Raw genomic sequence first — 20,332 nt, 5'->3', positions numbered from 1 at the left:
GTCAGATAATAAACGAAGGCATAAGATTTTTATACCCTGAACAGGGTATATTAAGTTTGCCACGAAGTTTGTAACACCCAGAAGGAAACGTCGAAGATCCTATAAAATATATACATAAATGATCAGCATGATGAGCTGAGTTGATTTAGCTGATACCCGTCTGTCTGACCGTCTGTCCGTCTGTCCGTCTGTCTGTATGTATACAAACTAGTCCCTCAGTTTTCAAGCTATCGATCTAAAATTTTGCACCTGTCCTTTTCTTAGAAAGAAGCTGCTCATTTGTCGGAACGGCCGATATCGGACCATTATAGCATATAGCTGCCATACAAACTGAACAATCGGAATCAAGAGTTTGTATGGAAAACTCTTTCATTTGACGAGTTATCGCTTAAGGCAACAAATTATTCTCCGCTGAAATTGGTCAGATCAGATCACTATATCAAATAGCTACCATACAAATGGAACGTTCGAAATAAAGTAAGGGGCCTTTGTATTTGTAAAGGGTATTATAGCTTCGGTGCAACCGAAGTTAACGTTTTTTCTTGTTTAAAATAGTTTCGATTTTGAGGTGTCATTTCTTTCACAAAAATTGTTTGTTTTTTGGGGAATCAACATTTTGTGAAAAGTCAAAATTTCGACAAGTCCTTCGATTATTATCTGCATTCATCTTTAATAAAATGAAACTTTTTGGTTTGTGGACTTGAGATAATTAAAAAAATTATTCACCTTTTTTTAAGTACGTTGAATTCCGGAAATGTACATGCCCAAAAAACTGACTTTCAACTGAATATAACCCCTTCAAGGGGTTAGGTCAATCTACATAGGTGTCTCAACAGATCGTTAAAAAAATAGTTTGGTTTAAACTACACTTTAGCTTCCTAAAAACATTTTTCAATTGTTTCGTTCAATTTGGTTAATTTTTTCGGTAAAATATTGAATATTTTTTTACAAGTCCAACTTTTGCGAACAATTAATATAATGCTTCAAAAATACAAACATATGTACATACTTTACAAGCAAATCCTATTCAGGTCAAGACCACGTTTTTTATTTGATTTCAGATTGCACGAGTTTCTAAACTCAAAGGCGACCGTAGATACCCTCTTTAAAAAGGTAATTACGAATTTGGGCTCAGTAGCCGGAATTTTTTCTAATTAAAATGTGGTTATCAAATTTTTTATATGCTCAAATAGATGTGGAATAAAGCCTGAAAAGGAGAAATCGGATTCCTTCTTCTTCACTCGCAAAATAAATTTCGAAAATTTGGCTTTTTTTGAACGCTTAAATCTGCCTGTGCCAAAATTGCTGGATTTCAAAACGTTGTACTTTATGCGGCGGTAATTCCAGATAATATACACACATATAAGTACATATACTCATACACTTGTATGTATAGTATAAATATGTATGTGAGCGCCTGCCAGTTAGATAAATTGTCGCAAAATAGCTACATACATATGTATATACCGTTGCACATATTTACATACATACACAATGATTGTATTAATCTCTGCATAATATGTTATATACATATGTACATATTTTATTATATATTTGTGTCTGCATGTTTGTGCGATTTTTGATAGGGACTGAGTGCTCCATTTCAAAGAAATATTCGAACAGTTACGATTCATTGAACAGACGGTGTAGTTCATAACGTAAATAATGGGAATAAATTAAGTGTTTTATGGAACTAATAAGGCATACCCACACATACTTATGTACATCGGTAGAACAGAAATTATACGTGCGGTGAAAATACTCAAATACTTGTGAAGGTCATTATTTGTATGGTATGAAATTGGTGGCCAATATTTATGTATGCGAGTGTGAGTGCTACTAAAATTCCGGCGGCGCGGACAAATATCCAGACTCTTGCAAATAGAACGTGTATACCAAAAATTTAGTTTGGATGTGAGTGCTTGAAAAGTGAGAAATTTTATATATGAAAATTTGAATTATTAAATCTGAAAATTATTAGAAAAAAATATTGAGAAATTCAAACAAATTAAAAGTTTATTTTCTTTTGATTTTGTTAGTCATTATTTCGATTATCATATTCTACTAATGATATAATAATTTGTGATAGCTGAAGTATGATAATTAAACTGCCGACTAAAATACTTCAGTTGATATCAATATCGTAATATTTATTTCATTTTATTAATTGCTGGCAGCCTCGGTAAAAAATTGTTTTCAAAATAAATTACTTTAAAAAATGGTTAATCTGCAGCTGGTATTTAATAAACATAACAAAAGTTAAATTTAATTGAATATAGTTTTATTAAAAAACTGGCAACCTTTTACAAAATTGTTTTCGACAATAAAACTTTTAAAGCTTCTTTAGCTTGATACTCATATTATAACCACTGATTTGTTTTCATCAATTTCAGTGAATTATAATTTTTAAACGGGTGGCAACCCTCTAACTCTCAAATAAAAATTTAACTGTAAGTATACTAAAACTTCCTGTAATGTTCCTTTATGCATTGATTTTTTACTAAACATTTTCAAATATTTAAGTTTCCAATTTTTTAAGTGTCCGAGTATTACACCGAGCATTGGAAAAAATACAGTACAGTGTTTTTACTTAGTAGCATTTCTTTATCTTATCTATTTTACTTAAAAATATTCAAACAGGTGGCAGAATTTTAACCGAAGAAAAACAAAAAAAAAAAATTTAAGCGGTTCAGCCTTTCAGATTTAACTGTCTGGTTTAAGGGATACATCTGTTCTGAAATTAAAAGCAAAAAATGCTTTTTCATTCCTACTTTGATAGGTTATAAATTGAAAATATCATACTAAAATTTTAAATCGATATATCAAATAGTTTTGAGTAACAGCCATCTAAAGTACAACCGATTAGTTCAATCAGATTCAGTAGTTTATCTTTAAAACGCGTTTTTTCTCAAAACTACATTTTTTTGAATTTCCTTGAGTGCGTAGACAAATGATTCGATTCAAAATTTTTGGGTAAAATTAACTTTTTTAAAATGCCTTTTTTGATTTCCAGATCGCATGTAATTCGAAAATTATTTTAGTTTTCTCTTCAAAAATATTACTGTGTATTCTTAAAAACATATTCTTCAAATTTCTAAACAATTAATACAGTACTTTTTTGGTAATTTTTAAAATTATATGTATATGTCAGACCGTTTTTATTTCTTCTTTATCATTTTATATGTACAATTCCGTTCCTAACAATAACAACATCGTCTGGAAGTAGTGGTAAATTTAGGGCACTTCTAATAGCTGACGAGCTTTTGAATACGCGTTCTGTGTCAAAAATACAACACTGTGCCATGGAATGACATTTTACTGAAACTAATTTATTGCCATTTCAAATTTCCTAAACCAATACCGTGGAAAGTATGAACGAGTCAAAGAATTCAGCCGGTTAAAAACCAAAACGCTGAAGTGTCACGGGTCTTTACAGCATTTTATTACTCATAATTCAGCGTTCACAACAAAATTATGCTTATCATTTGTTTATAGCAAAATTTGAGTCACTGTCGTTGTGCCCTTCGTCTCATCAGCGAAGTTTATTTAAATGAATAATGTTTCGAATACTCAAGAGTAACTGTGACGCGAAAGTATTGCTTATTAATTATTGTTTTTTATGCGTCTTATATATATTATAAATAAATATTGTTGGTAAAACCGCCCAAAGCAATTTCCCGCTTGCAATTTTTTCTTTATATTATTCGCACACACAGCTTACAAACAGTAGGCACTGTATTTAGCTACTAACACGTGTTCTCTACTAAAGTTTTCAGCAAGACACATTAGTGTGATAAAATTTCCTGCAATAAACTTGTTGCTGAAAGAAATCCGTGTCTTTTGCAGAAGAAGCACACATATACAAGCGTACAAATCCCCCGCCCTGCCAAACAGTAAGCACACGCATATGTTGAGTGTACATTAGAGTGCTTGTTATGAAAGTGAAATAATATTAATATTATTAACTAGCAAATTTTTTCAAAACAATATTTCATTCCTTCAATTAAAGCATGGAAGTGTTGATATTAGAACTAAAAAATTTTGAAAAACACTCAACTACTTACATCATTTAAAAAAATCGATTTTGTTTCGCATATACCTACATATATAGTATGAACATCGAATGTACAATACATATATTTGAGAATATTCTACGAAAATTTGAAGTTGATCTGGCAATAAGCTTCGGAGATATGAGCGTATTTGTAAGAATTTTTTAACTTAGTGTTATCTCAAAACTCTTAACGCACTTTTCTCGAAACGCTGTTTTCAGAGTCGATGAGGAAAATCTTCCTTACCTTCAGGCACCTTTTTCTTAGGTTTTCGTAGAAATCGGCTATGGGATCTAAAGGATCCAAAAATTTTAAAAATTAGTCGTTGATTATTGAAGTACATTAAATTTTATAAATGTACACTTTGTTACTTATTTATTAAAAAATAATGCCTTTAAAAAAATTGAAAAGGCGCGTTTTTCCGCCTTGCTATTCGTATAACTAAGCCACTTTTAAATTAAATTAGCTAGCTTATAAATACATATATACCGTTATTGTATTTTAACCTGACCTTTTATAGCGTGGTATTTTTACCTAAATTTAAATCCCAAAATTAATTTTTTGTTTCAAATATTTTCTAATGTATTGAATAAATGAGTGGTTATGAGCCGGTGAGTGTGGTTATATGTCGGCTAAAGAATATACAATAAGAATAATTATTTAGAATTTACAGCAGAAATATTTAGCTTTGATAAGATACATACATGTTTGTATATGTATTTCCCCCAGTAGTAAAACATTCAGATAAATTTTCAACGATACTACTTGTAACTACAACAACATTAGGCAGACACTAGCAAATTATTGCAACCAGTTTCTACGTCTATTTTAGAAGTAGTTCTACGAACAGACAAAACTTGGTTGGACTCTCTTGTAGTCCAGTTTTCTACGACAATAACAATTGAATTGTATGTTCATTCGGCATTCCCAAAAAAAAAAATCCCTTACAAAACAGTCGAAACTGTAAGCCTTCGTATGTTTCGATAGCAGGATATCGACCGAGATAGTATCTATTTATGTATATAAAAAATTCGAACAGGTGGCAACCTCAATCCTCAAAAAGTTATACAATTGTAACCGCCCGTGATTTCTTTCAGTTTATTACTTCTAGTGCTTCTATTATTTTATTTAAATAATTATTTTTTGAAAAATTTAATTTTATTTGAAAAATACGCTCACAAAACTATTTTCATTTGCCATGCAATTCTGTAAAAAGAACTCACATACTGACCTTAGATGGAGGGTGGGCTATCACCCGATTTCCCCCATTCCTTCACTGTCGAAGGAGATACCGAAAAGATTTGTTCAGTGCAAGTTTGGTTAATAGAGCTTCAGTGGTTTGTGAGATATGTACATACATACGGGCGGGCTATATTTTTTTAAAAAATACTTATTCAACACAGATGCCCTCCGTACTGCGATTGCACAACATGTTGCCAGAGTATAAAAATCGCTAAGCGATATAAAATACTTCAACCAAGATAAAATAAATTAAAAACCCAAATGTATTATAAAAAAACTTTGCAAAAATGTACAGTAACTTAACTTAACTTACTGATAATAACATAATTTGTAAGCAATGGAAAAAATGAAAAAATAAGCAACTTTATAAGGAAAAGTGTATGAAAGAAAATAAAGCGGGATTTACGCCTTAGCATTGTTGCGCTAAAGTTTATGAAGTATTTTGAACCGGAATGACTTTTTAAAGTATATTAGTATGAGTATATATAAATATTCAACAGTGTGTATCAGGCAACAAAGGCGATCGTCGTGACCGAAGGACTTGAGTTCAGAGCTTTGATATTTGTAAATTTGAGGTTTTTGCTGAGGGAAAACACTTGGCAGTGAATATAGAAGTTGAAAGTATATTTCCGAGTTGATGCAAGTAACTTCGCTTCATAAAAACTTGGTTTAAGGCTTGTAAGACTCTTCACTAAATGTCTTTTAAAAAGATAGAGACCACATATGTATATGAGAAAATGTATATATTTTTAAGCAACTCTTGGATTGCATCATATTCTCCGAATTTTTGTAGGATATCTATATACAATGTAGTATTCAAGTTCCATTATGTCTTCCCACTAAAAAATATTATCGATAATCGCTTAAAATAAGCGCTTGAGAACTCCACTAAAATGTAAAGCTTAGCTCATACTTAGTGGGGTGAAGTTCAAGGCAAAGAAAAAATTTATCGTTGAGTAAACCTAATCTTTTTCACTCAAACTTTGATAAGTTTCTAATATAACATATTTGTTTCATGGTAATTCCACTCGTATCAGTAATGTTTGGGTTTTTCTAAGCAATTATTCAAGAAGTTCTCAATACATTAATTGTACTTGTATGTAACAAAAATAGTCTGAAAGCTATTCATAGATTCATTCATTCATATTCTTTGAATAAACTCCTGATTAGTGATTTCTTACAAAACCATCTGAAAGTTGCAAATTTAGATAGCGCCCACTTACAATATGCAGATATACAATACATACATACATACATACATATAAAAATATATATAATTTACAATATAATCAAACAGCGTTGACTCACTTCTGAACTTGGAAAAAAGCGATTTTTTATTCTTATACCGATTTTAATAATTTTTGCTTTTTTTGTGTTATACTTTTTTCATTAACTGTTGCCACGCTTATCACTCGCATTTTAATTTGTTTATGCATCATTATCGCGTAATTACTCATTTAAAAACATTTCTGCGCTTCGTACTTAGTACTGTTATCAGTCAAAGTTTACCGGTATATAGTATAACGGTATATGTGTGTGGGTGGATTCGTTTGTGGGCTGACTAATATAATTACACGAGTTCAACCCCTACAATGAGAAATAATATTCAGATAAAAATTTACCAAAAAGTTTTTTTAAGCAAAAATAATATTAATAATGAAGTTTATATTTTACAGGTCAGACTATTTCCGACCTAACCGCAGCTCAATATAGGTATAGCGGTGCATTTTAATAATTTAATAAAAAGTTCTTGAGATCTACTTACATAAGTACGTAGACGATGCGAATTTTTTTTTCAACTTCGAGTTAAAGGTCCAACTCACCACAATTGAATAGGGCTACTGTCGAAAGCTATTCGTCTGTTTTTATACCGTAAACAGGGTATATTAAGTTTCCCACGGAGTTCGTAAATTATATATATATACATACATACATATGTGTGTATAAATGATCATGCCATGATGAGCTGAGTTAATTTAGTTATGTCCGTCTGTCTGTCTGTATATATACAAACTAGTCCCTCAGTTTTCAAGATGTCGATCTGAAATTTTGCATACGTCATTTTCTCTTTAAGAAACTGCTCACTTGTCGGAACAGCCGATATCGGACCACTATAGCATATAGCTGCCATATTAACTGAACGATCAGAGTAAAATGCTTGCATGGAAAACTTTTTCATTTGACGAGATATCTTTACAAAATTTGGCACGAGCGATTGTCTAAGACAATAATGCAATCTCCAAAGAAATTATTCCGATCGGATCACTATAGCGTATAACTGCCATACAAACTGAACGATCAAAATAAAGTTTTTGTAAAGAAGCTTTTCTATTTGTGAAGGGTATTACAGCTTCGGTGAAACCGAAGTTAGCGTATTTTCTTGTTCATCTAGACAATGATTTGTTTGATCAATGAATTGTATCCGTAATATCAGAAATTATCTAAATTGCTTTCTGACCAAAAGTTTATTAACCTCCCTCCAATCCTGGAGATCTCGAAACTTACAGCGTCTTTTTACGAGCAATATCTACTCGGTCTCACGACTTAGCATATTTCACGAAGATTTACATATATAAATATATACGGCGTGTAAAATAATATTATTTATGAAATGGTAAAGGAATTTGTTGCCGAACGACACAAAAATACTTCTTCAAAAGGTTTTGAATAATCTTACAATATTACCCCGAAATCGATGGGGAATTATTTTTGGGCTCTGCAAGTACTGAATTTTGATATTATATAAAAAGATACAATAGTTATACAAGAATAAAAGCTCAGGAGCTTTCGAACATCTAAGGATCATCTGGATGATATTTGGGTTCTCTTGGGGCTTTAACATGCGGTGGATAGGCTATAGGTTACAAGGAGTTAGGTGTAAGGAATTCACATATGAAACGAATGGATGGTTAAAAACTGAATGTAGCTTTCAAATATTTCAAATGTTATCCAAGAATAGTGTAAGTAATCCATAACTTCTGACATGAAAACTCCTTCCCAAACTTCAATCAGCAGTTTTGAGCGACCTCAATACTAAGGATATGGATAAAAACCCAATTTCCATTGATGATATGAGCGTTCTTTCATTTAAATTCTGAGTCAATAAAAACTTTCGGCTTTCCAATATAACAATTTGCACTAAACGTTTTTTCATATCTTCCAGTGTTCCTCACCAATTTGAATTCCTCAAATCGATGAAATGTCGACGCGTATTTGCCAACTGCTCATTGTAGCCGGTATACTTTATCAAAGCTCTCTAGCTGACATACCTAATTGTGTCTTCGAAGACACTGTCGCTTTAACTGATAGTACAAAATTTGCCAATGGCTCATACTTTTATGAAGGTCTGTTGGTGCCGCCACATCTGACAGCCGAATATGACTATATTGAGCTCTTCGAAGGTGCGCGTAAACCCGTAGAGAGACATATACGCGGTTGTGTGTGCAAGATCAAGCAATGTGTGAAGTTCTGCTGTCACCCAAGAGCGGATATGTATCAGACAAGCACGGATGCCACGCCTCAATGTGAAGAAGTACTTAATAAGGAACTCAAATATTCACCACTTCTTAATATAACGCTGCGAAACAGCAGTAGGGTCGTGATGCATCTGCTGGATGAATTTGTGGTGCAGCAGGGGATACCGTGCGAAGGCGGCTATATGCTAATGCCACATATATACGAAGATGATCAGTGGGAGTTATTTGAAGTATGTAAAAATAAGTTGCGACTGCGAGAACTTCCAATGAAGAATTTCTCGTTTTTTCTTACAGAATGGTACGTTGTTGCGCATTAGTGATGCGCAATATTTTTCGAGGCGAGATTATTGCTTGCAGGCCTATAATACAAGTGAAGAGTTTGTATTGAATCCAATGAATTGTCCAACCGTTTATGAAGAGCCACCTACGCTGATGCTCAATACGATAAGTAAGTGAAAGAGATATACGCTCGCTGAGAGCGAGAGAGTTAGAACGAAAGTGCAAAAATATAATATTTTTACTTTTTAGTCATGCTGATTTCAGCACCGTTTCTTTATATTACCATCCTGATCTATTGGCTTGTACCAGAATTGTGGAACTTACATACGAAATGTCTGATATCTTATTTACATTCGTTAGCTATTGGCACGACGCTAATTGTTGTGGTCAATATGCAGAACTCAATTTACGAAACTTTTGCTTGCGCTATAATTGGTAAGTTTTCCAATACAACTGAGATGGTCTTGAACTATACATGTACATATTTTTTACGATCATATTAAGTTTGACCATATTCCGGACGGTCTTTTAAGATATTAACTCGCTTTCCCAATAATCTCTGTACATCACAGGTTTCGTGGCATACTTCTTCCTTACTGCCGTTTTCTTCTGGCTAAATGTGATCTGCTTCGATCTATGGCAAAATTTTCGTATCACCCAAGGCGCAGTTCGAAACTTAACACAGCGTAAACGATTTCTTTACTACTCACTCTATGCTTGGGGCATGCCGGCGCTGATGACAATAATAACAGCCAGTTTACAAAACTCAAAATTACCACATGGACTCAAGTCGGGCATTGGCGATACACATTGTTGGTTGAAAAGTAAGTGGTTGATATTTAGACCTAAAAGTGATATAATATAACTTTATTTAAATGTTATACAAATTTCCAGTTGACGACTGGTCAGCGATGATCTATTTCCATGGACCCTGCTTACTGCTGATTGTCTTCAATATCGGTATATTTTTCCTAACGGCCAATAAAATCTATGAAGTACGTAAGGAGCTACGGCATTTTTCACGCGGCGACAGCAGCCAAAGACATTTGCGTTCGCAGCAAAATAAGTGAGTAGTATATTTAGCATATGACCACATTCATAATTAATGCATCTTTATCAATTAAAAGTAAAAATGAACTGAAATATTTCAGTGTATGGCTCTTCTTTCGCATGTTCATTGTAATGGGTATTGGCTGGCTTTTGGAGATAATCAGTTATATGGTTGGCAATAATAGTAAATATGCTCTGCTCTTTGCTGCCACAGATGTCTACAATGCCTCACAGGGTTTGATCATATTCGTATTGCTGGTTGTGAAGAAAAAGGTGCTAATGCTGATAAAGAAAAGGTGATGGTTTTTCTTTTTTATTAAATTTGTATTATGTTTAATGATAACGGCTCAGTCCACAAAGAAGATCAATCAAAGTTTCTTGTTTTTATGCCGTTACAACAGAAATAGTACAAAGTACCGAAATCAAAGTAATAAAATGGTGAATGCTGCACTGATTGGCAATCCTTACTTTATTGGTGTATACACCAGTTTTAGCTTTCCATAATTTTTTTTATAAAATAGGAGGAGTGATTCGATGGAAATACAGGTTTTCGAAAACAAAAAAAGACGAATGCTAATATTGAAGATCTCTCATAAAACATTTAATTTGAAAAATATTTAAAAGATATGATTCTTAATTCAAAAGCATATGGATAAATATCCGACACTATTCGCTGGTTATTGAAAAAAAAATATCATGTGAAAGCAAGGCCAAATTATATAGTTGAGTTCAACCGCTTCTATTCTATCCTTATTTTATTGTGCTAGTCTATCAGCTTTAAATCGGTGGTTTGTTCGATGCGCTACACGCAACTATTTGGCGAATTAAATATAATTTTGAAATACAAATATGCTTCATCTATTAGCTGGCATTACTATCTCTATATATTTATTTCGAAATTCTTATACTTTACGTGCTCATATATCACATACATATGTAGTTTATGGGAATAACAATTTTGTACATTTTAATTACCTAAGCTATAAATAAGTACTATTAACTACTCATCTTTTTAGATTTATTAAATCGGATAACACTTCGCAGCTTTCAACTCAAAGATTTACGAAGTCCAGCACGTCGGGCATGGAGTTATGTAAGTAGAGTGAAGACCTGAAATAAATAACATTCACAAATATTTAACATTTTTATATATTATATAATAACTATGTTTGACCTAATTCGGTCTCTTTTAAGACGGTTTTGATTTAATACGGTTTGAAAATAACTTTAGCTTTTTACACGATTTTACAACGATTTTTTGGACTTGAATTTTATGTCAGATTTAATTTTTGCGAAATATGTTCATATCGCAAATTTAGAGGAATACCCTTTTTGTAGATACAAGCAAGTTTACTGGTCAGAGCAATAGTAAAAAGCACAAGTTTAGTGGAAATATGAATGTCTTTTTTTACAATTATTAAACGGGTTTTTCTGAAACCAATCTACCGTGTAAAAACAGAACTAGGTGTACTGTATTTTTCAAAAAAAAAAGTTGAATTGAGTTTTTGTAGAATGTGTGAATGATTTCTAACCTTAAATCTTCTACTAGATGATTTTTGAAACGGTTTTTAAAAAAGCGGTATAAATTGTCCATTTTAGTGCGAGTTGCAGGGTTAACATGTTCCGTACAAATATTTTTTGACAAATTTAGCATGGTTTCCTGTGAACAAGGTAGTGGTTCAAATTTAAATTTCTAAAACAGTTTCCTAATGGTTTTTCTTTTTCATGTTTTAGGAAGCATTAGGTATTACAATGTTAATTTTAAATATAGAGATTAAATCAGAACCACATAATATATTTTTTGACTTTTGTTTTTCTAACCCCAAAATGAGGCATATATCTCTATTTATTTTAAAATCACGTTTTATTTGTTTTCTTATAGCCAATGCTGAAAGTCGATGGAAACTTCGAACCTGAAAACCAAACCAATCATTAAGAATCGACAGCGTACTTGCAAAACCATTCGAATAAAAATAACGGTTACCGTGGGTATTGATATTTTATAGTAAAGATGAGACACAGGTTTGTCGAAGCCCAAGAGCACCCCAGCAATCGTGTGTTCACCAAAACAACTTACCAAAGAACAGTTAATATTTTTAAGTATTTTTTACCAAAAGCCAGTATATATGACAAGAAGTGATTAAATGGTGTTGCCACTATAACACAATTATACAATTTTTATTATATTCAAAAAAACTGATAAAATATTAATATCGGTTCAACAGTTTATACATTTTTTTATAATTTTATTTAAAAGTACAAAATACACTCATACACAATAGTTGTCTTCGATTCGCCAAATCTTGGAAAGTAACGAATCGAAGAAATATCTAATCATATACGGCATGAACAAAGATATCACTCTAATTAGGTGTCCTCATACATTTCTATATATAAGGATATCTTTGTTGTTGCTTTCAAATGTAAATTTTTGAGCGGGAATACCTAGTTCAAATATAGAGAGTATAGACGTCGCGAAAAAAACACGGTTTTCACCATTTAAATATGGGTATATATATTTTTATTTCAGTATATACTAAAACATTTAAGTTTTTTTTTTATAAAATATACCTCAAATAATTATTAATAGATATTAGGTATTATTAATACATTTTATACAAAACTGTATCTTTTCAATCTAAAAATATTATTATTAATATAAAAAATGAAATAAAATTAAAAATATTAAAAAAAAATGTTATTTAAAAATATTTAATTTTACTTAAGCGCATTTATTCACCTCTGGTACAACCCTCTCCAATATGTGTGGCAGCTGACAATGATTCTTCTTCCCTATCAGATTTCCGCCTCCAAAACGAAAACTAATCAAACGTTGTTTTATTTAGTTATGTTTTTAGACTGCATAAATAAATATTTGCTATCGGATTAATAAATAATCGCTATTTTTCTGTCTGTCTCAGATATAATTTACTTGCAATCAGTATAATAATCTCCCCCAATAAATCTGAGATGTTCGAAAATTTTAAATTTTTTTTCTAATTTGGAAGGGGTATCTCCTCATGAGAATATTATATAAAGTACACTTGGACTATTATTTCCAGTTCCCAATTCATCCATTTTTATACACTTGCAACATTTTGCTACAGAGTATAATAGTTTTGTTAACCTAACAGTTGTATATATCACCTACAACTAATCGAATTAGATATAGGGCTATGTATACATATATAGTAGAAATGATCAGGATGCTGAGACGACTTGAGTAATATTTAAGATATCTTGATAAAACTTAGTACAGACATTCCTTGCCACCCAAGGGTGGTTGGTATTGCAAATGAGCGGAATCGGACACCTGTGGGTTAAAATTTTGTTTAAAGTAGGCGTGGCTCCGCCCCTAAATGGTTTAATGTTAATATCTTCCAAATTGTCCTATAACTCGAAAACGCACTATAATTTGTGCCAGATATGGGTAAAATCAGGTCAACACTTTCTTAAGCGCCCATATGCCTATCATACCTATATATTTTCGAACCAACAGCTAATTTTATACTGCATCTATGGGTCAAAATGTAAGAAATCCCAATGAATTTTAGAAAGAATATTTTTCTAATAACAGTGTATCCTCTTTCCTTACATGAATGAAATCACGGCGATACTTTCCTTAGTTTGATATAAAGTTTTGCCAAAACCTTAAGGTGCTTCTCCGCCTTTGATCCTTGCAAGTTGCAAGAGTATGAAATGTTCGATTACACCCGAACTTAGACCTTCCTTACTTGTTTTTAGACTCTTGCAACATGTTTCTAAAGAGTATAATGGTTTTGTTCCTAACGATTGTTTGTATCACTTACAACGAAAAGAGATATACATAGGGTTATATACATATATACATTAAATGAAAAGGTTGACGAGACGAGTTGAATACCGGCTTACGGTCTACACTACGGACATACGGACAGTCTATCTTTGCAAGCTGTAACTTAAGTAAAACTTAAAATATCTCGTAAAACTTCGTATACATTTTCATCATTTTTGATCTGTCAGATTGTATGGCAACTATGTATGTATATGCCAAGTAGTTCGAACTGAACAATTTAGTAAGGGTTATTGACCTTAAGCGTAAACAAAGGTTGTTGGCTTTGCTAAATCAATCAAGATAGTTTTATGCTGTTATATAAGAAATACCATTGTGAAGGATATTAGAGCTTCGGTGTAGCTGAAGTCAACGCTTTTTCGATGCATTCAGACTAAAATCGGTTAAAAAAGTCTTTAAGAGGTTGAAAGTGAAGTTGTAAGGAATAATGTGAGCAATAGAATTAATAGAGAGTGACAGTATTTACAATAAAAAAAAATATGATGTGAAATTTGATTAAAATTGTTTCAGAAGTATGTGAGATATGAACATACATTCCTAACATTCTTTAATAGTTTTAAACTATACCGTTACACCGGAAGTTATTGAGACTATTTAGAGAAAATACATTTATGACATTTATATGGCTCAACGGGTTAAAAGAAATTTAACGACACACTCATAAGTGTGATTACAACGGCCAGTTATTCAGAAACTTTGTTATCAAGAACCACTGCCAGCGATTTATGTACAGCAAAACCTATCTTCGAAAAATATATGTAAAGGATTTTAGTGTATGAAGATTAAAATGGCGCTTTTTCTTACATATTTATGTATTGTATAAATATAAGTATATATATGTACATACATATATTTGTAAATACGCATCTCTTCACTACATTCATCTCTCTACCACATCCATCTCTCCACACAAATTTGTGGTTAGATGTGTTTCTTCAAGCTGATTTAATAACATAAGGGAAATATTTTGTCAGTTCTGAAGGGAACTCGCGATCGGTTAGTGTCCAATGCGGATCCGTTGTGAAGTGATTAGGTTTCATTGCAAAAATTTGTCTGTATTTTACGGAAGATTTTTAAAAATATTTGAGTAAGTTTTAATCCGCCTTAGACTGAGTTGAATGCATATTTGTTGTGGATTTTTGAAAAGTGTCTTTAAAGATTATTTTATATTAATAGAAAAGTTTTCGCCATATTAACTTAAATCGACATTTATTTTGATTTATTTTTTTATAATTATACCATTTTATCAAATTTGACTCGGGCTGGTGTTTTTTGTTTCTTTGGACGAACTTTTTTTTATGTTCTTGAGAAGACCGATCTCTATATGTCAATTAGTGTGTGTTTGGCCGCTGTGTTTTTATACTCTCGCAACCTGTTGCTACAGAGTATAATAGTTTTGTTCACCTAACGGTTGTTTGTATCACCTAAAATTAATCGAGTTAGATATAGGGTTATATATATATAAATGATCAGGATGAAGAGACGAGTTGAAATCCGGGTGACTGTTTGTCCGTCCGTCCGTCTGTCCGTCCGTCCGTGCAAGCTCTAACTTGAGTAAAAATTGAGATATCTTTATGAAACTTGGTAGACATGTTTCATGGTACCGTGAGACGGTTGGTATTGCAGATGGGCGTAATCGGACCACTGCCACGCCCACAAAACGCCATTAATCAAAAACAAATAACTTGCCATAACTAAGCTCCGCAATAAGATACAAGACTGTTATTTGGTACACAGGATCACATTAGGGAGGGGCATCTGCAGTTAAAACTTTTTTTTAAAAAGTGGGCGTGGTCGCCTCTAATAGGTTTAATGTGCATATCTCCTAAACCGCTAATGCTATAATAACAAAATTCACTGGAAGCAAATTTTTTAGCACTTCTATTGACGGTGTGAAAATAGTTGAAATCGGGTGGCAACTCCGCCCACTCCCCATATAACGGTACTGTTAAAAACTACTAAAAGCGCGATAAATCAAGCACTAAACACGCCAGAGACATTAAATTTTATCTCTGAGATGGTATAAGATGACTTTATAGGAACCGCGTTCAAAATTAGACAGTGGGCGTGGCACAGCCCACTTTTAGGTGAAAACCCATATCTTGAGATCTGCTTAACCGATTTCAACCAAATTCGGTGCGTAACGTTCTTTTCATGTTTCTATGTCATAGTGCGAAAATGGGCGAAATCGGACCACAACCACGCTTACTTCCCATGTAACACCATTTTCAATTCCATCTGATTCTTTCACTTTCCACTATGCAAATCAGGTAACAATGATTATATTGGGGTAAAACTTTGCGTGAATAATGCAATTAAAGTATGCCACCTTGCGGCCAAAAATTATCTAAATCGAACCAAAACTGTTCAAACCCCTAAGTACTAAATATGTGGACCCCAGTGCCTATAGTTGACCTTCTACCGAAAATATCAGTCAATTCACAAAGAAATCTCAAATGAGTATACCATTTGACTTTGCGAGAGTATTAAATGTTCGGTTACATCCGAACTTAGCCCTTCCTTACTTATTTTTTTTTTTTTTTGTTGACGGTACTGAAGGCCTTCCTAGCCAGGGCTTGTATTGGTTACAAAAAACAGATGATTTGTAGAACTGATAAGTCAGCCATAACATGAATTATTTAATAGTTCATTTATTTAAAAAATTTAATTTAAGTTAGTTTTAACTCTTTTAATACATGTATATTTACATATGTAAAAAACATACATTTATAATATTGAGTTAAGTTAAATGAAAACCACACACAACCATAAGATATACAATATACTTTTTGCGGCTGCTGAAACCTTCTGCAACAAAGAGTCCCTCAAAAATATCTACTGGCAGCTGAGTAGGTAGTTCGCCATAATTAACTGATAAAAAATTGCGTTAATCAGCTGCTCCCTGTTGAGTACTAAATATGAGTATACGTTTGTCCATCGCATAAATTAAAAAAAAAAAAAGAAATAATATGATTTTATGTGGCTAATGAAATTTATTAAATTTAATATAAAATTTTCTTAGGTTTTATTTGAGCACAATGACCACCTCTCCATTGACTTCAAGCAATGTGTTTTATATTTTGCTCTCAATTGTACATATACACTTTACTATCGCCGAAATACCGCACTGCCCTTTCGAGGATACTGTTAACATAACGGGTAGTCAGATTTTACCAAACGGTTCTTACAACAATGAAGGTTTAGCGGTGCCGCCACATTTAACTGGGTATTACGAGTACATAGAGCTCTTCGGAGGTAAGCGCGATGTCGTGGCGAAGCACTTACGCGGTTGCGTGTGTCAACTCAAGCGATGTGTCAAATTCTGCTGTCATCCCAGAGCCGATATTTATCGTTCAACGGAAAACTTGCGGGTAGAATGTGATGATCAATTGAATGAAGAGCTTACATATTCACCATATTTGAATATAACATTGAATAACGGTAATCGGATTCCAATGCATGTCGTCAATGAGTTTGTGGTACAACAGGGGCTACCGTGTGACCTGGGATATATGTTAATGCCGCATTTGCGCGAAGAACATCAATGGGAATTATTTGAGGTAAGAAGTAGAACTCTATTTGTGAAGAAATGCTTGGACGTAATTATGTAAAGGGATATTTTCAAGAAGAAGCAGTCGATTTTAAATTAGCATAAAGAAGGTTGTGTGTATTTGGACTTAAGGAGCTCCAAGTGAGTCGAGAATTCGAGTTAAAAACACTTCTTTACTAATCTTTTGTCAACCTAGATCAAATCACCCGAAAAAGTGGATTCGTGAAGTAAAAGTATAGTTCGAGCGCTCCATTCATCGCCTAACAAAAAGTGGAGTAGAATTACCTGAAACTGTAAGAACTAGTGTCTTCGTGACCCTGAAAGATTTTCATGCCATAATATCAAAGTTTAGAATTATAATTTCTAAAACTATAGTATGGTGACTAAAAGAATATAGTTATAATTTCTACATTTTCAGCAAATTGCAGAACATTCTCACTAGAAATATCCAATAAGAACTCTTTTTAGAAACTTTGAAACCTCGTGCGCCTCCTGTTGGTTGTTATTGTTTCTAAATTGTTGTTGACCCTGTTAGCATAAAATTAATGAAAAAATAACAATCTTTGTCTCGATGTTTTACATAGATGTTGTAAGCGTATAAGCTATGCTTCGGGAAAAAGCATAGACTATCTCTGGAATTTTAGCCACTTGCATACATAGTAGCGAGCTCTCAGCTCATCTAGAGCTCCTTTGTTATGAATATTTTATACATTAAAAATCGATGCTTGCCAATTGAAAACTCCTTTATAATATCTTATTATATTATTTTTCCATTAAAAGTTACATTTTGCTTACAGAATGGCTCACTCCTACGTGTTGGGGACCGGTTGCTCATTTCGAGACGAGATTATTGCCTGACTGCATATCCTGTGGGCAATCGATTTGTAATTAATCCAATGAACTGTGATGCCGGACAGAAAAGTTCCGCAAACATAATGCTCAATACAATAAGTAAGAGAAAAGACAAGGGGAAGGAAAAGAGTGATAGTTCCAAGGAGAAATATGACTTTAAATAATTTTCTTAATACTGCCTACTTGTCAACGCTGCTTAATGACTTTTTTTTTTTTTCAGTAATGTTGATTTCCCTGCCTTTTCTTTATGCTACCATTTTAATTTTTTGGCTGATTCCCGGATTGCGAAACTTACATACGAAATGCCTACTTTCTTATCTATTTTCGTTAGCTATTGGCAACACCATGATTATAGCCATTAATTTAAGAAAATCAGATTACGATAAGGCCGTCTGTGCTGCCATGGGTGAGTCTGTTTCTTTTTTATTCGACGATTTTTAGAATGGTATCCCGATCGTTGCAGTTTTTGGTGAACTCGGGTTAATGGTTGTTTCAGGTTCTTGAACCGTAGGCATAAATTATTGTCAAGTAAAATAGTTTACACCTCGATACAATGTTGAGCTTTAGAATCTTCCGCAGCTATTTGGAGATGAGAAATTCTTCCAATTGTTTTCCACATTATGATACTCTTCACTCGGATAAACCTTTAAAAAGTGTGAACAGCAAAATTATTTACATTATGTTAGGGAACCATGAAGAAACTCTCTATATCTTGATTAACCGATCCGCAAATCTTTTATAGCTAGTTACCGAGCAAATCTGAGATCTATTTGACATAATCCAGAAGAATTCCGCTAAAGCAGTTGCGTCTAAAAGTGAAAAAAGAGCAGGATAACTAAAAATATGTAGTGAAATGAACTCAAGGGAATACAAAAATAATGTTCAAATCTCCTTGCCGCTCTCGGTTCAGGCTTAACTACATGCTTGCATTGCCCCACCAATGATCTTAGATTGATTATTCTTTTCATATTACCAGGATTCATCACTTACTACTTCCTCTCGGCTGTCTTTTTCTGGCTTAATGTAATCTGTTTCGATATGTATCAAAATTTTCACGGCACCAAAGGGAACATTCAGCACCTGACTCAACGAAAACAGATTATCTATTACTCAATCTACGCTTGGGGTATGCCGGCTATGATGACCGCTATAACGGTTACTTTACAGTATTCCGATTTATCAGACGTCTTGAAGTCGGGCATTGGCGTTACACATTGCTGGTTGAAAAGTAAGTTGAAGCCATAATCTATAGATACGAGTATAGCTACGATCCCTTATGGGTAATCAAGTTCTAATATTCTGCAGGTAACGATTGGTCGGCAATGATGTATTTCCATGGACCTTGTCTCCTACTTATCGCCATCAATATTGTTATCTTCTATGTCACTGTATAGAAGATGTATTCTATTCGCAAGGAATTAGACGTGTTAACTCAGCTCGAGGATGGAATGAGTCGCTTGCGTTTACAACAAAATAAGTTCGTCTTTTACGGTTTATTGTTATCAATATTTACTTCAAATTTTCTCATATTTCATCACTTTTAGTGTTTGGCTATTCTTTCGCATGTTCATTATAATGGGTATTAGTTGGCTGTTGGAGATAATCGCTTATATGAGTGATAACAAGAGTAATTATGCCATTATATTCAAAGTAACGAATATCTATAATAGTTTTCAAGGAGTAATCATATTTGTGTTATTGGTTATGAAGAAGAAAGTGCTGCTGCTCATAAAGAATGGTAATTCAATTACTAAATTACCTTTTGAATTTTGTCATATACTATGAGAGGGTTGCTTTGCACGTAGAAAATTTACTTAATCTTTATTTGTTTAAATTTTGCAGTTGTTATGGAAATCGCTTGGAAAGCGCGGAACTAAGAAATGATTGAGGATACGGGTCCAATAATACAATACTCATTTAATACTTATGTACATATGTATATACACATAGATTAATTCTAAAAGAATATTTTTTTATAAAAGTTTTGTTTTCAATTGAA

The 20,332-nt window shown here is 32.9% G+C and overlaps 3 protein-coding genes across 12 annotated transcripts; all 3 read left to right on the top strand.

Annotated features, from left to right (window-relative positions):
- Positions 1-1,622: 1,622 nt before the first annotated feature.
- Positions 1,623-12,328, top strand: LOC106616616 (G-protein coupled receptor Mth2). Of its 10 annotated transcripts, none has more exons than XM_070112215.1 (10): positions 1,623-1,778; positions 2,394-2,450; positions 8,458-9,000; positions 9,065-9,218; positions 9,299-9,484; positions 9,622-9,873; positions 9,944-10,115; positions 10,177-10,395; positions 11,116-11,192; positions 11,982-12,328. In XM_070112215.1, exons 3-10 carry the CDS (start codon positions 8,494-8,496, stop codon positions 12,014-12,016), a joined length of 1,602 nt encoding a protein of 533 aa, XP_069968316.1. In that variant the 5' UTR covers positions 1,623-1,778; positions 2,394-2,450; positions 8,458-8,493; the 3' UTR covers positions 12,017-12,328. The 10 variants fall into 10 exon arrangements, with proteins under 10 accessions (XP_069968316.1, XP_069968317.1, XP_036217284.2 ...); XM_070112216.1 differs by having other exon boundaries at positions 1,623-1,793; XM_036361391.2 differs by having other exon boundaries at positions 1,623-1,914; positions 10,201-10,395.
- Positions 12,329-14,924: 2,596 nt separating this feature from the next.
- LOC138855661 (G-protein coupled receptor Mth2-like) lies at positions 14,925-19,727 on the top strand. The gene is made up of 6 exons (XM_036361444.2): positions 14,925-15,018; positions 16,954-17,491; positions 18,279-18,432; positions 18,554-18,739; positions 19,310-19,561; positions 19,639-19,727. The coding sequence occupies exons 1-6, from the start codon at positions 14,939-14,941 to the stop codon at positions 19,725-19,727; spliced, it is 1,299 nt and encodes a 432-aa protein (XP_036217337.2). The 5' UTR covers positions 14,925-14,938.
- LOC106616571 (G-protein coupled receptor Mth2) lies at positions 19,650-20,314 on the top strand. Its single transcript, XM_036361451.2, has 3 exons — positions 19,650-19,810; positions 19,878-20,071; positions 20,176-20,314. The coding sequence occupies exons 1-3, from the start codon at positions 19,731-19,733 to the stop codon at positions 20,208-20,210; spliced, it is 309 nt and encodes a 102-aa protein (XP_036217344.2). The 5' UTR covers positions 19,650-19,730; the 3' UTR covers positions 20,211-20,314.
- The last annotated feature ends 18 nt before the right edge of the window (positions 20,315-20,332 follow it).

Source organism: Bactrocera oleae, chromosome 6, assembly GCF_042242935.1.
Source record: "Bactrocera oleae isolate idBacOlea1 chromosome 6, idBacOlea1, whole genome shotgun sequence".
Lineage (NCBI taxonomy): Eukaryota > Metazoa > Arthropoda > Insecta > Diptera > Tephritidae > Bactrocera > Bactrocera oleae.
The sequence above is the reverse complement of the archived record's forward strand: the minus strand, read 5'-3'. Positions and strand labels throughout refer to the sequence as shown.